At 43.3% G+C, this 15488-nt stretch overlaps 1 protein-coding gene across 1 annotated transcript; it reads right to left on the reverse strand.

Moving 5' to 3' along the window:
- Positions 1-3389: 3389 nt before the first annotated feature.
- On the reverse strand, positions 3390-14730 carry LOC310632908 (vomeronasal type-2 receptor 26-like; the record flags this gene model as incomplete). Its single annotated transcript, XM_083350350.1, has 5 exons — positions 3390-4294; positions 4868-4997; positions 13426-13608; positions 14070-14361; positions 14726-14730. The coding sequence occupies 5 exons, from the start codon at positions 14728-14730 to the stop codon at positions 3390-3392; spliced, it is 1515 nt and encodes a 504-aa protein (XP_083206476.1).
- Between the last annotated feature and the right edge of the window lie 758 nt (positions 14731-15488).

Consider the following 15488-nt stretch of genomic DNA (forward strand, 5'->3'; position numbering starts at 1 on the left):
CAAGACAATAGAGAGATTTCTGTGTCTCTCGAGAAGGGTTGGAGAGATGTTTTATTTTGTATTCAACTCTTTGTGGGGCTAGACAATAGGGATCAGTGGGGATTGCTCCTTTTAAAACAATTTCTCTGTATAGGGAAAATCAGGATTATTTAATAGACACATCCAGACATAAGCAATATCAGAGCATATCCAAAGCAGCCTCTGCATCTCAAGATGAAAATGTTTCTTGTAACTATTGTTCTCAGTAGAGGACTGAAGCAAAGGAGATATATTATGTTATTACTTATGAATATTTATTTACTTAAAACATTTATATATGTATTTATATATGCATCATATATATGATGATACCCAGCTTTTTCTTTCAACCCCAAACCACCCCAGTGATGCCCTTAACATGATGTCCCATTGCCTGGAGGCGGTTCGGGTCTGAATGGGGAGGAACAGACTTCAACTCAACCCCGACAAGACCGAGTGGCTTTGCATACCTTCATCCCGGGTCTATTCGGATATTCCATCTCTTTCTATGGGGGGTGAACTATTACCCCCCGTAGATAGGGCTCGAAACTTGGGAGTCCTCCTAGATTCACGGCTCACCTTGGAAGACCACATAGTGGCTGTGACTAGGGGGGCTTTCGCCCAGGTTCGCCTGGTGCACCAGTTGCGGCCCTATCTAAGCCGGGATGATTTATGCACGGTCACTCACGCGCTCGTGACCTCTCATCTAGACTACTGCAACGCTCTCTACATGGGGCTTCCCTTGAGGACCACCCGGAGGCTCCAACTGGTACAGAATGCAACCGCGAGAGTTGTGTTGGGAGTCTCCCGATACTCCCATGTTACACCTCTGCTCCGTGAGCTGCATTGGTTACCAGTTGTCTTCCGGGTGAGATTCAAGGTACTAGTAATGGTGTTCAAAGCCCTACATGGCAGGGGTCTGGAGTACCTTAGGGAACACCTGCTGCCGGCATCAACTTCCCTCCGCCCTGTGCGTTCCCACAGAGAGGGCCTCCTCAGGATGCCACCGGTCAGAGAATGTCGATTGGTGGCCCCCAGGGGGAGATCCTTCTCTGTGGGCGCCCCGGTACTATGGAATCAGTTACCGGTTGAGCTCCGGATGGCACCCGATCTTCGCTCCTTTCGCCGCAATCTAAAAACATACTTGTTCGAACAAGCTGGCCTGTCCTGATGGGGGATTGGTGGGGTTTTTTATTGTATTTTATTGGGGTTTTTACTATGTATTAATTGTTTTTTAGTGGGTATGTATTTAATTATTTTTTAACTTTTGTAATTCTGTCTTTTTATTCTTGCCCTGTTCACCGCCCTGAGTCCTTCGGGAGAAGGGCGGTATAGAAATATTAATAAATTAAATTAATTAAATCCTTTCTTTCCTACATCATTTTCTCCTTCTTTCCTGAATGTATATATATGAGCTCATTTATTTGTCTGCAAGGATGTGTTTCCCATTATTATTTTGGAAGAGCCCCCCCCCCCACCAAAAAACCAAACATTCTGACTAATACAACACTGCAGTGAGCCTTGCTTATTTGCTTTTGGTCCTGCACTTTGATTCTGTACAGGTGCAAATCTCTATGGGGATGCAATTATCATAGAGCATCATGATGTACAGAGGAGCTCTGAGAAATAGGGGGTTGGACTAGAAGACCTTCAAAGTCCCTTTCAACTCTTACTCTGTTACCTGAGATATGACATGGCACAAGGGTTAGTTAAAGCAATATGTGTATTTTCTCATCCCAGGCATAAACGCTGCCAATTGAAGAGGCAGCACAGCAGAATTGGGTAACAGATTGACAATTTCATCTCCACCACAAAAAAAAAAAAAAGAACAGTAGCATTGTATGATTATTAGGAGACTATGGAGACAAACATATATGCTCAAAAACACTGACATGAAACAACATCCTTTAAAATGCTAAAATAGCAAAAAAAAATAAAATGAGAAAATATCCCTCTTGAAATAAAAAACACATATTTAACACCAATCTTTATTTCTATATAGGGCCCTCAGCTTCGCTGGGGACAATGAAGACAATTGAAGATATGGGGAGAAAAAGGCCACATCATTACTGCTGACAACAGATATATTGATTGATTGATTAAATTTCTATATCACCCAAATCAATTGACTTTTATTGTAACAATAACAATAGCAATAGCAATAGCAATAGCAATAGCAATAACAATAACAATAACAATAACAATAACAGTAAAGTTGGAAGGGACTTTGCAGGTCATCCAGTCCAACCACTGGCTCAGGCAGGAAACCCTATACCATTTCAGACAAATGGCTGGCCAGTCTCTTCTTAAAAACTTCCAGTGTTGGAGCATTCACAGCTTCTGGAAGCAGGTTGTTCCACTGGTTAGTTGTTCTAAGGGTCAGGAAGTTTCTCCTAAGGTTCTAGGTTGCTTCTCTCCTTGATAAGTTTCCATCCGTTGCTTCTTGTCCTGCCTTTGGGTGCTTGGGAGAATAGCTTAACAGTGTTGTGGTCCCGACCCCTGAGCCTGTCCTACCTGAGGAAGAGGACTCTGAGGATGATGGGGAGGAACTGGCAAGGCCTCCCTCTCTGGGACCCTCCCCTCTGGCAAGGCCTCCGTCTCCATCTAAAGGCCTACAGGAGCAGCCTGTGATTAGCCAGGCTGGGAGTGAGCCAGAGCAGCTGCAGCAGATGGAGGGTAGCGGAGATGAATCATGGCTAGATCCCCAAGAACGGCACAGAGCCAAGCATTTACAGCAGCGTAGGAAGAGTAGGAGGGTCAGGGATTAGCTGATCCGCTGAGCCACACCCCACAAGGTACAAAAGGGTGTGTGGCTGCTCTCAGGACTTTGTGACGAACAATAATTTAATCAACTTCTGGTCACATCTTTGGAATTCTGTCGGATTTACTACTTGTTTGAAACCCTGGCCTGAATTCTTGACAACGCTTCTGTCCCTTTGTTTCTGGACTGTTTGCTTGTTTGCTTTGACTCATTTTGAGTAACTGTTTGGAAGTTATCTCATTCCAGTGGACGCTTGAGGTAACCAGCCTATTTTGGCTGACTGTTTGTATTTTGCTGCCAAGGCCTTATCAGAAGGCAATTACTATGAGGAATTAACGCTTGCTAGTTGTACCTGCTTGTCTGTCTGTTTGTACCCAGGGGGGGGGGGACAGAACAGACTGCCTGTCCTTTGTGGCAGCCCCTGAGATATTGGAACACTGCTATCATGTCCCCCCTCGTCCTTCTCCTCATTAAACTAGAAAACCAGTTATAACACATGTTAAGGCATTATTTAATGGACATGTTCCTCCTTCTCTGCTATCATATTTTAGAAATGTCATCAGCTACTAATCATGCCTTAAAATAAATATCTTCCCCATGCCTCCCTTAGTTAGAGATTTTTGTTCCTTATGATATTTTCCCTACAATTCAGATTGGGCCTCAGTAGAATAATGTAGCATTTGGGGAAAAAGATACAAGCCAAGAGACCAGCCCCAGAGGCTAATATAGAGAAGATCTCCACGGCCACCATGGATTTCCCTTTGGTGCTCAGATTGGTGGGGATAAAGGTGATCCAAACGCTGCAAAAGACTAACATGCTGAAAGTAATGAACTTGGCTTCATTAAAGCTGTCAGGCAATTTCCTAGCCAGAAAGGCCACAGTGAAACTGATGAAAGCCAAAAAACCCAGGTAGGCAAGGACAGTGTAAAACATTGAAGTTGAACCTTCATTACATTCCAAGATGGTCTCTCCTACCAAGGAGTGGAAGTCCAAGTGGGGAAATGGTGGCGAGGTTACCAGCCAAGTGGCACAAAGAACTGCTTGGACCAGGGGACAGGCTAAGACAATGGAGTTGGTCAGTGGCTTTCCTAAGAGTTTCCTTGCTTTGTTCCCTGGTTTGGTAGCCATGAAGGCCAGAACCACCATGACAGTTTTTGCCAAGATAGAGGAAACCGCAAGGGAAAAGAAGATGGCAAAGGCAGTTTGTCGTAAGAGACAGGTGAGCTTCCCTGGTTGACCAATAAAGAGGAAGGAGCAGAGGAAGCAGAGCAGGAGGGAGACCAGGAGGATGTAGGTGAGATCTCGGTTGTTTGCCCGGACAATTGGTGTGTCGTGATGCTTAAGGAAAATCGCCAGGACTGCAGATGTGATCATAGAGAGACAAAGAGCTAGAGAAGCTAAAGTATATCCTAAAGTATCTTGATAGTCAAGGAAGTGTATCTTCTTGGCAATGCAATGGTTCTTGTCCTTGTTAGGATATTGGTCTTCTGGACACGGGCCACAGTGAGGAGCATCTGAAATCAAGAGTCACTTTACATTTCATGGTTTATCAAAAAGGGCTAATCATTATTTAATACTCATAATCCTGAGGGTACATTAGTCAGAGGCAAGGATGTTTTCAGCTCTTTGGCTCAACTACTCTGCTTTGTATTTTGCATCTCTTCATTGAGACTATTTTTTTCAGAGAAGGCAGACATAGGTAGATCGATCCTCTCTTTCTCCAACAGGTCTATCAATCTCCTGGGAGACTGGTACTATTGACAGAAGAAGCACACCCAAAATAATGAAAATCATAACTTGAACCTTACACTCTTCTCCTTCGTGAAAAGATTGGTAACTGTATTTCCTGGTGCCTTGTAAGAGAAGGAGTAGAAGGTCCAATAGGGATCCCATGAATTGTACGCTGAAACTATCTTGCATTAAATTTATGAGCAGCAGGAAAGTTGGTCAGGGGAGCATGACTCAGAGGTTCTGCTGAAAAGCCTGACTATTTTAAAGAATCTACCAGAATGACAACAAAATTGATATTTGTTTCTATGAATGGCTTGCTTCATCCTGGAAAATATCCACTTAAAAGTGTGCAGTACCTGTCTGATTAGAAACGGTCCCTTCTGGGCAAGGGGCACATTGGTAGCAGCAAACCTGCTCGCCCTCTGGAACTCTTCTCCTCTCTCCTGCCTGGCACCTCTTCATGCCACACCTGGCAAAGGGCACATTCTGAAAGAGAAAAGAGAAATAACGTAGGTGGCCTAAGAATTGAATGTGCTTCATTTATCCATTTGTACATTTTTATATCCATCATCATGGATTCATGGATTACTGCCTTGTCGTGGCGAAGGGGCTTGCGTAATTCAATGAAGCTATGAGCTATGCCGTGCAGGGCCACCCAAGACGGAAAGGTCATAGCAGAGAGTTCTGACAAAACGTGATCCACTGGAGAAGGAAATGGCAAACCACTCCAGTATCTTTGCCATGAAAACCCTATGGACAGTACCAAAAGGCAAAACGATATGACGCTGGAAGATGAGCCCCTCAGGTCGGAAGGCGTCCAATATGCTACTGGGGAAGAGCAGAGGGCTAGTACTAGTAGCGCCAGAAAGAATGAAGCGACTGGGCCAAAGCCGAAAGGACGCTCAGCTGTGGATGTGTCTGGTGGTGAAAGGAAAGTCCGATGCTGTAAAGATTTTTTCTCCATAGGAACCTGGAATGTAAGATCCATGAATCAAGGCAAGCTGGACGTGGTCAAACAAGAGATGACAAGACTGAACATCGACATCTTAGGTATCAGCGAACTAAAATGGACAGGAATGGGTGAATTTAATTCAGATGACCATCAGGTATACTACTGCGGGCAAGAATCCCTCAGAAGAAATGGAGTAGCCTTCATAGTCAATAAAAGAGTAGGAAAAGCAATACTGGATACAACCCTCAAAATGACAGAATGATCTCAGTTCGAATCCAAGGCAAACCATTCAATATGCAGCCCGGGAGAGGACACGCAGCTGGTTCCAGGCAGTTATATCGGCTTCTTTGAGTGAGGGTATCTTCCCCGCCGTCTTGAAGGAGGCGGTGGTGAGGCCTCTCCTCAAGAAGCCTGCCCTGGACCCTGCTGTATTGAATAACTTTCGTCCTGTCTCCAACCTTCGCTTTCTTGCGAAGGTTGTTGAGAGTGTGGTGGCGCATCAGCTCCCTCTGGTCCTGGATGAAGCGGATTATCTAGACCCGTACCAATCGGGTTTCAGGCCCGGGCACAGCACGGAGACGGCATTGGTCGCGCTGGTGAATGATCTCTGGAGGGCTCGGGACAGGGGGCATTCCTCTGTCCTAGTCCTATTAGACCTCTCGGCGGCTTTCGATACCATCGACCATGGTATCTTGCTGCGGCGTCTCAGGGGATTGGGAGTGGGAGGCACGGTTTTACGGTGGTTCTCCTCCTATCTCTTGGGACGTTCGCAGTCGGTGTTGGCAGGGGGACAGAGGTCGACCGCGAGGTCTCTCATTTGTGGAGTTCCTCAGGGGTCGGTCCTCTCGCCTCTCCTGTTCAACATCTATATGAAGCCGCTGGGTGAGATCATTCGTGGCTTTGGAGTTGGGTATCATCAGTACGCTGATGATACCCAACTTTTCTTTTCGACCCCAAACCACCCCAGTGATGCCCTCGACGTGATGTCCCGTTGCCTGGAGGCGGTTCGGGTCTGGATGGGGAGGAACAGACTCCAGCTCAACCCCGACAAGACTGAGTGGCTTTGCATATCTTCATCCCGGGTTTATTCGGATATTCCATCTCTAACTATGGGGGGTGAATTATTACCCCCCGTAGATAGGGCTCGCAACTTGGGGGTCCTCCTAGATTCACGGCTCACCTTGGAAGATCATATAGGAGCCGTGACTAGGGGGGCCTTTGCACAGGTTCGCCTGGTGCGTCAGTTGCGGCCCTATCTTAGCCGGGATGATCTGTGCACGGTCACTCATGCGCTCGTGTCCTCTCGTCTGGACTACTGCAACGCTCTCTACATGGGGCTGCCCTTGAGGACCACTCGGAAGCTCCAACTGGTACAGAATGCAGCCGCGAGAGTGGTGTTGGGAGTCTCCCGATACTCCCACGTTACACCTCTGCTCCGTGAGCTGCATTGGTTGCCAGTTGTCTTCCGGGTGAGATTCAAGGTACTGGTAACGGTATTCAAAGCACTCCATGGCATGGGGCCGGAGTACCTTAGGGAACATCTGCTGCCGGCATCAAGCCCCCTGCGCCCTGTGCGTTCCCACAGAGAGGGCCTCCTCAGGGTGCCACCGATCAGAGAATGTCGATTGGTGGCCCCCAGGGGGAGATCCTTCTCTGTGGGCGCTCCGGAGCTGTGGAATCAGCTACCGGTAGAGCTCCGGATGGCGCCCGATCTTCGCTCCTTTCGCCGCGATCTCAAGACATTTTTGTTTGTACAAGCCGGCCTAGCCTGAGGGGGAGTGTTGGGGTTGTTTTATTTTTTGTTTTTTTTAATTGTTCTGGGGGTTTTTAGCGTTGTATTATATTGTTTTTAACTAGGGCAATTGTTTAATCTGTTTTTAATGTTTGTATTGGTTATTTTATTCTGCCCTGTGAACCGCCCTGAGTCCTCAGGGAGAAGGGCGGTATATAAATGTTATTAAATTAAATTAAATTAAATATCACAGTAGTCCAAGTCTATGCCCCAACCACCGGTGCTGAAGAGGATGAAATTGACCAGTTCTATGAAGCCCTACAGCACCTTATAGAACTAACACCAAAAAATGATGTCCTTATCATCATGGGGGATTGGAATGCTAAAGTAGGAAGCCAAAAGATAACCGGAATAACAGGCAAGTTTGGCCTTGGAGTACAAAATGAAGCAGGGCACAGGCTGATAGAATTTTGTCAAGAGAATACGATGGTCATAGCAAATACTCTTTTCCAACAACCCAAGAGACGGCTCTACACATGGACATCACCAGACGGTCAACACAGAAATCAGATTGACTATATGCTCTGCAGCCAAAGATGGAGAAGCTCTATACAGTCAGTAAAAACGAGACCAGGAGCTGACTGTGGCTCAGACCATGAGCTTCTTGTTGCAAAGTTTAGGCTTAAACTGAAGAAAGTAGGGAAAAGCACCAGGCCAGTCAGGTATGAATTAAATCATATCCCCGTTGAATATACTGTAGAGGTGACAAATAGATTTAAGGAATTAGATCTGATAGACAGGGTGCCTGAAGAACTATGGACAGAGGTTCGCAACATTGTACAAGAGGTAGCAACCAAAACCATCCCAAAGAAAAAGAAATGCAAGAAAGCAAAATGGCTGTCTGAGGAAGCTTTGCAAATAGCTGAGGAAAGGAGGGAAGCAAAAGGCAAGGGAGAAAAAGAAAGATACGCCCAATTGAATGCAGAATTCCAGAGAATAGCTAGAAGAGATAAGAATGCCTTCTTAAATGAACAGTGCAAAGAAATAGAAGAAAACAATAGAATAGGGAGGACCAGAGATCTTTTCAAGAAAATTGGAGAGATGAAGGGAACGTTCAATGCAAAAATGGGCATGATAAAGGACCAAAATGGCAGGGACCTAACAGAGGCAGAAGAGATTAAGAAGAGATGGCAAAATTACACAGAAGAACTATACAAGAATGAGCTTAACGTCCCTGATAATCACAATGACGTGGTCACTGACCTCAAGCCAGACATCCTAGAATGTGAAGTGAAGTGGGCCTTAGAAAAGCTGAGCAACAACAAAGCTAGTGGAGGTGACAGTATTCCAGCTGAGCTATTCAAAATCTTAAAAGACGATGCAGTAAAAGTGCTACAGTCAATTTGCCAGCAAATTTGGAAAACTCAACAGTGGCCACAGGATTGGAAAAGATCAGTTTACATTCCAATTCCAAAGAAAGGCAGTGCCAAAGAATGTTCAAACTATCGCACCATTGCACTCATTTCTCATGCTAGTAAAGTTATGCTTAAAATCCTACAAGCTAGACTCCAGCAGTATGTGGATCGAGAACTACCAGAAGTACAGGCAGGATTTCGAAGAGGCAGAGGAACTAGAGATCAAATAGCCAACATACGCTGGATAATGGAGAAAGCTAGAGAGTTCCAGAAAAACATCTACTTCTGCTTCATTGACTATGCTAAAGCCTTTGATTGTGTGGATCATAACAAACTGTGGCAAGTTCTTAAAGAGATGGGAGTACCAGAACATCTTATTTGTCTCTTGAGAAACCTATATGCGGGCCAAGAAGCAACAGTGAGAACTGGACACGGAACCACTGATTGGTTCCAAATTGGGAAAGGTGTCCGGCAAGGCTGTATACTGTCGCCTTGCTTATTTAACTTATATGCAGAGCACATCACGAGAAAGGCAGGGCTAGAGGAGTCAAAAGTTGGAATTAAGATTGCTGGAAGAAATATCAACAACCTAAGATATGCAGATGATACCACTCTAATGGCAGAAAGTGAAGAGGAACTGAAGAGTCTCTTGTTGCGAGTGAAGAAGGAGAGTGCAAAAGTTGGGTTGAAACTAAACATTAAGAAAACCAAGATCATGGCATCCGGCCCTCTCAATTCCTGGCAAATAGATGGGGAAGAAATGGAGGTAGTGACAGATTTTATTTTCCTGGGCTCCAAGATCACTGCAGATGGGGACTGTAGTCAAGAAATTAAAAGACGCTTGCTCCTCGGGAGGAAAGCCATGGCAAATCTAGACAGCACACTAAAAAGCAGAGACATCACCCTGTCAACAAAAGTGCGTATAGTCAAGGCTATGGTCTTCCCAGTTGCAATGTATGGCAGTGAAAGTTGGACCATAAGAAAGGCTGAGCGCCAAAGAATTGAGGCCTTTGAACTCTGGTGCTGGAGAAGACTCCTGTGAGTCCCTTGGACTGCAAGGCGATCAAACCGGTCAGTCCTAGAGGAGATCAACCCTGACTGCTCTTTAGAAGGCCAGATCCTGAAGCTAAAACTCAAATACTTTGGCCACCTCATGAGGAGGAAGGACTCACTGGAGAAGAGCCTAATGCTGGGAAAGATTGAGGGCAATAGAAGAAGGGGACGACAGAGAATGAGGTGGCTGGATGGAGTCACTGAAGCAGTAGGCGTGAGCTTAAATGGACTCCAGAAGATGGTAGAGGACAGGAAAGCCTGGAGGAACATTGTCCATAGGGTCGCGATGGGTCGGACACGACTTCGCAACTAACAACAACGTATCCATCATCAGGACGTCTTCAAAAGAAATGGTTAACTGGGTTCTAGCATAACCAGGAAAAGGCACAGGGAAATTAAGGCCAGTTCCATTCCAAACCACCAATGGATGCTGGAGATGGGAACTCGGACTTGACACGCAAAGAAAGCTTTTGAATTTTGCTATAGCTTTTCTAAAGCAAAAGGGGATGCAACTGAATGGGAATGGTCGATGGAAACCACTGTTGGCTGCTGTAACTGTATCTTGGATTTCAAGAAGAAGTTCTTCCTAATCTCAACCCTTTTTAATATGTCACAGATCAGACCTCAAATATGTTACATGCAAAATAGTTTTTTTTCATGAAATGGTTGCCAAAGTTTTGATTCAGTGACCTGTTTTCTGGTAAGGAGGAGGATATGCTTAATCCCCAGAAGAAAACAAGTCTTTTGTTGAATTTATTTTATCTTCCAGCTCACCTTTTTTGCCCAGACAATTGCATTGGAGTTAATGTTGAAATCCTGGCCAGCAGAAGCTCCAGGATCTATTCGTCCAACTTTCATGTGGACAAAAGATAGATTGGGGAGGAGAATCCAGTTGAGAAGATCATAACGAGCAGATCCCAGTCCATTTTCTGAGAAGGAGATTTTCTCTCCAGCACTGTTGTTGAACTGGATGTTCCTCAAATAGGGAAGAAGCTGAATGAAAAGAAATGGGATTAATTGGCTGAAAGCCACAAATGAGACATCATGGATTCTATCATTGTGTGATGGCCATCGTCTTAGGGGATTTGCATAAATCTAAAAATCTAGAAGAGTTTTGTTGGTGGAGATCTGAGCAATCAGGAATAACACCGTTTTTTAAAACTATTTCCCCTACAAAATTTTCTCTTTCACATTCAGCATATGCACTATGGCTCCTTCAGCTGCATTTTTTCCCAGAATGATACCTACAAAGAAAGATTTTGATGCCACTTTTCAAACTTTAAAATTTCTATGATTTTTTATTCCTGTGATAATAGGCTATTTTTAATCTTTGATTTTCGCCCAAAGTCTTGAAAATGAGTAATGCATTTTAGGAACGATTAAATCATTTCTATCACATCACTGTATAATTCCAGTGATTTTCTCTAGCTGAAAGCTAAGGAAAGCAGAATGCAGGAACTAGATCTGACCCAGTAGGGCTACATGGAAGGAATTTCTTGCCCTGGTTTCTTACTCTGCTATGTAGAATTGTCATGAATTTCAGACCAAGAAACCACTAGGACTACTTCAAGTGTTTTTGTTTGTTACAAAGGTTGCTTTTGCACAAGCATTTCCTATGCAAAGGACTCTTGGCAAGGGATGGGCTGCACCTCATGAAAACAGGCAAAAATGTACTTGAAAATAGACTGGCCCAACTCATCAGGACGGCTTTAAAGTAAAATTGAGAAAAGAAGAAACTGCGACATGATAGCAGTATTCCTGTATTTGAGGGGCTGCCACAAAGAAGAGGGGGTCAAATTATTCTCCAAAGCACCAGAGTCTAAGACAAGAAACAGTGGTTGGAAACTGATTGAAGAGCAAAGCAATCTAGAATTAAGCAGAAACTTCCTAACAGTGAGGACAATTAACCAGTGGAACAGCTTGCCTCATGAAATCATGGGTGCTCCATCCCTGGAGATTTTTAAGAAGAGACTGGACAGTCACTTGTCTGAAATGGTATAGGTTCTCCTGCTAGAGCAGGGGGTTGGACTAGAAGACTTCCAAGGTTCCTTCCAACTCTGTTTATTCTATTCTATTCTATTCTATTCTATTCTATTCTATTCTATTCTATTCTATTCTATTCTATTCTATTCTATTCTATTCTATTCTATTTCATATTTTCTATTCTATTCTATTCTATTCTATTTCATATTTTCTACTCTACTCCTATTCTATTCTATTCTATTCTATTCTATTCTATTCTATTCTATTCTATTCTATTCTATTCTATTCTATTCTATTCTATTCTATTCTATTCTATTCTATTTCATATTTTCTATTCTATTCTATTCTATTCTATTTCATATTTTCTACTCTACTCCTATTCTATTCTATTCTATTCTATTCTATTCTATTCTATTCTATTCTATTCTATTCTATTCTATTCTATTCTATTCTATTCTATTCTATTCTATTCTATTCTATTCTATTCTATTCTATTTCTTCCCCTGTCCTTACACTTTATATAGAGGGACGATCAAGAGCATCCTGTCTGATCTGGAAGTATCACTGCTTTGGACAGGAAGGCAGTGCAGAGAGTGGTGAGGATGGCAGAATAGATTATTGGCAGTTCCCTTCCTTCCATCCAGGACATGGCACATAAGCGATGGTTGAGAAAGTTCTGCAAGATTATCTGGGACACTGCAATCCCTCTTGATGAACTGTTTCCCTTATTACCTTCTGGGAGAAGGGGTTTTTGTGGTATCCAAAGCAGATAATCCAGATTCAGTCACAGTTTCATTCCATATAGTGTTAACCTTGTGAACACTAAAGGTTCTTCTTTCCGTTATATATTCAAGATGGACAGTGATTATTTACTTGTCATTTATATGCAAGGGTGTAGGTTTATATATATGTTGTATATAGCATGTTTAAATGTGTGTTATGTATATGTACACTTTTGAGAGCAAGAAACAAAATTCCATTTTTAACGTGTGCCAATGTGCCCACAATAAAAAATGACAATAAAGGTTATCTTATCTATCTTATTTTATCTTATCTGTGTGTTGCATTAAAAACCTTTATCCAGTCCAGGAAATGGACTGGATAAAAAATAGTCACAGAAATTACCTGCCATGACTGGACATTTGAGATCCTCTTTCCAAGCCTGATTATGATTGGTCGTGCTCCAGATTCATACACTGCATCCAATGCGTGTGCCACTGCATAAATGGCATTGTAGATATTGTAACTTTCACCGGTCATACTTGCTTCAAACACGTAAGATGGCAGATTGTGTAAATTCTCCTTTCCAGTACATGTTTTCCCCCCCTTTGAAGGGATCTTGCCTGGATTGTGGATCTTGCAGTAAAAGACGTTTTCCCACCATAGTGGGAGAAAAATGTCCCCTTGTGGTTTCAAAGGGTCTAAAGACATGAGAAAATGGCTGAATTCTGAGACATCCCCAGTGTGGTCCCTAAAATGCAAAGCTCCATGGAAGGGCTTTATAACTTGCAAAATGTATTGAGATTTCATCACATGAAATTTCCAATTGGATGTAAAGATCCAAACTTTGCGAAATGATGCCTTTCTTCGTTTTTCATAAACAAACAGAACCGCCTGTACATTTGTAATAGTACTGGAATCTCCAAACAAAATAATCACTTCCCCTATAGACCAACTGTTGAAAATATGAATTAATTTTGACCCTGAAGCAGCATAAAAATCAGCTTTCATCATTTCAGTGAAGGCCAGGCAGATCTCCTTCTCCTTGAGCATTGGCACCAGAGACGAGACGAAATGTTCCCCACTGTCATTTTCGGGGGCCAGAAGACCAACCCAGTTCCACTGGAAATGCAGGAGCAGCTGGACTAAACCCACATACTGAGGAAATTCCATGGGATTAATCCGGAAGAAGGAAGGGTAAACTCTTCTGTCCCCTTGAGTGAACTCAAAGCCAACTCCGAGCTGCAGAAAATGAGAATCCTCTTTAAAAGACAAAGTACATTTTAATGCTGATTTTAAGGGTCCCCATTGTGTGGTTTATTGCCCCACCAGTCGTGGTTTATCCACTTTATCTTCCTCCCTTCCTGGGAAGAGCCCCCAGTTAGCTGTTCTGCCTGGTTGTGATAGATCAGAAGTCAAAGCAACAAACTATCAACCTGATCCAGGGAATAAACTGAACTGAAAGGTGCAGAAAGATGATAAACTTTTATGAAAGTCAGGAAATAATTCCTCTTTCAGAATTATATCAATATCATCATACGAGACAGTAAAATGTTTAGATTACTAGAAATCCTCCGCACCTTCTCTCATTCTTGTATAACGTAGAACGAGCACAAATGGCTGCAGCCAGATTCGTTATAGTGTTGACACTTGGCTTCTGGATCTTTGTCTACTTCATACTGTATACAAAAGAGCCCCCTTACCTGTGGGACCTTGAAGAGGCTGAAGATGGAGGCCATGAGCCTTGAAGATTTGGCATTGTCACCTCCAATGACAGAGAGCAGAGTATCCTGCTGGTCACATTTATAACCTGGAATCATTCGGCCATGTGTGGAGAGCAGGGAGAGACTCCATAAAGAAATCTTACTCTGAGTCTGGCTATTCTCATAGATGTGGAAGCCAAGTGTGATGTTGAGGAGGAGATCCAGATCCTTGTTCACTTCCGTGACAGCAAACATCAAGGCCAGGAGCTGTTGGTAATTTGGGGGTTTGATTCTGTAGTCAGAAAAACATTGGGGAGCATTATATTTTGGGTGCTGTTGAAGTTGGTCTTGACTTTTTTGTGTCTCCTTGGAGCATAAAGTCATAATTTTCCAAATTAATATTATAAGTCAAACTCTTCACTAGCGTAGCAGGATCTCTAAAGTGTTGACCCTCCCCAGCATTATGTGGGGTGTCATCTTCCTCATGAAGAGTTCTGGGAAGTTGGGAAATTCTAGCCTATTTCTTAAATTTGCCTCTTTATTGAGACAAAGACAAAGATCTGAAGACCCTTAGAATAAGTATGTCTTAATAGAGGCCCTGAAGCCAAAGGAAAGAAAACAATCACCTACATCTTTCCCCTCCAGGTGAAACTTACGCCATTCGATGATTAAGTTGAAATGGGTCGTTTTGAAAATCTGGGATTCTTAAGAAGAAAAAACTAGCCAGAGGCAAATTGCCCCCAATATTCAGATCACCAGGCCTGTAAAATTCCCATGAATGTTGAAACTGTAAATGTTTGGGCAAGTGACATATGGTTTGAATCTTCTTAGCATTCTTTGGAGGCAGGAGACAGAGGAGCACCAGCAGCGGGAGAGGCAGCCCAGTCATTCTTGTCACCTTCCCTCCTAGATCAGAAATCAAGGTTTGTGCAGAAGCTGAATTGCAGGGAGCATTTAAAATCTCACCAGATTTATGGTTGAGACTGCCTGGATGGCCTCAGGGCAAATTGGTATTTCGTCCCTTTATTTCCTCCCATCTATCTTATTCTGAAATTAGATTATCTGCTTTATTTTATTTTAATTTTAAGGCTGCAAGACCAATCGATCAATAAGCTACTCAGTCACGCTTTCTCTTGCTTGTGTTTGGCTTTGAGGCAAAGGCCAGCTGAATCTCACTGAACCCTGGAGTGAGCTTTCTGGAAGACAAAGTAAAGTCCTCCACCACAGGGAGAACCCAGAACATGTTTTTTAATGCTAGTTTTACCTGTGAAGATTTTTGTGGTGGAAATCCACAGGGGATAAAATAAGAATTACTGTTCTTCTGTTAATTGCGAGGAAAAGCCATTGTCCTATCCGTTGGGCAATAAATGTTGTTTGCACACCAGACAGGGAAAAACATGATTGTGCCTCTTGTAGCTA

The sequence above is a fragment of the Vipera ursinii genome, assembly GCF_947247035.1.
Source record: "Vipera ursinii genome assembly, chromosome: 1".
Lineage (NCBI taxonomy): Eukaryota > Metazoa > Chordata > Lepidosauria > Squamata > Viperidae > Vipera > Vipera ursinii.